We start from the raw sequence: 1,034 nt of genomic DNA, 5'->3' as shown, positions 1-1,034 counted from the left end.
CTAACACTAATCTTTTGATTATCCTTCTTTCATTTTTACTTACCCCTAGTGGATATTCTCTGGTTTTGATGTACTGCTGAATGTCATGATATCAGGGTTTCCCATCTATGTCCTCTTCAATCAAAAAGCAGTATACTGGCTCATCCCTCGCTTTTATCAACAAAAATTACACTCCTTGCCCTTCTTCTATTTAAGTCATAACTACTAATGTGGCTAAGGCATCTATGAATTAGTTCTTATCCCGACCAAGATGAGTAAAAGAGATTTCCTTAAACTTCTTAATCAGCTCAAGGAGATATTTTTAATATGGAATTATTTTGGGATCCTTAGTCTGCCATTTTCCCTTCACCTGGTAGATTGTCAAAGCTGAATCTCTGTATACTTCTAATTTCTTCACTTTCATCTCGATAGCAGCTTGTAAGCCACTCACACAGGCTTCATATTCAGCAACATTATTAGTGCATTCAAATATTAACTTGACTACTATCGAGAAATGTTTTCCATCTGGGGATACTAGTAGTGCCCCAATTCCATTACTAGAGAGGTTAGCTTCTCCATCGAAATACATTTGCCATACATCATCTTTCACTTTTGTCACTTCATCTATTGCATTAATATGTTCATTAAGAAAATCAAAATCCAAAGCCTCATGATCATCAGTTGGATTTTCTGTTAAGAGATCAGCTATCACACTTCCTTTTACCACCTTCCTCGTCATATAAACAATGTCATATTGTGAAAGTATGACTTGCCACTTTGCTATTCTCCCTGGTATGAATGGACTTTCAAAGACATACTTGATTAGATCCATCTTGGAGATGAGCCAAGTCTTGTAGTTCAACATGTAATGCTTGAATCAATGTGCTGTCCAAGCTAACGCACAACAGGTCCTTTCTACAAGTGAATACCGTGATTCACATTCATTGAACATTTTGCTTAAATAATGAATGGATCATTCATTTCTTCCTGTATCATAATGTTTCCCTAGAACACAACCCATAGAGGTTTGATGAGCTGCTATATATAAGATTAAT

General features: G+C 36.0%; 1 protein-coding gene across 1 annotated transcript; it reads right to left on the bottom strand.

Moving 5' to 3' along the window:
• Positions 1 to 301: 301 nt before the first annotated feature.
• LOC110672082 (uncharacterized) lies at positions 302 to 811 on the bottom strand. Its single transcript, XM_021834748.2, has one exon. The coding sequence runs from the start codon at positions 809 to 811 to the stop codon at positions 302 to 304; it is 510 nt and encodes a 169-aa protein (XP_021690440.2).
• Positions 812 to 1,034: the final 223 nt, after the last annotated feature.

This window comes from Hevea brasiliensis, chromosome 18 (genome assembly GCF_030052815.1).
Source record: "Hevea brasiliensis isolate MT/VB/25A 57/8 chromosome 18, ASM3005281v1, whole genome shotgun sequence".
Lineage (NCBI taxonomy): Eukaryota > Viridiplantae > Streptophyta > Magnoliopsida > Malpighiales > Euphorbiaceae > Hevea > Hevea brasiliensis.
The sequence above is the reverse complement of the archived record's forward strand: the minus strand, read 5'-3'. Positions and strand labels throughout refer to the sequence as shown.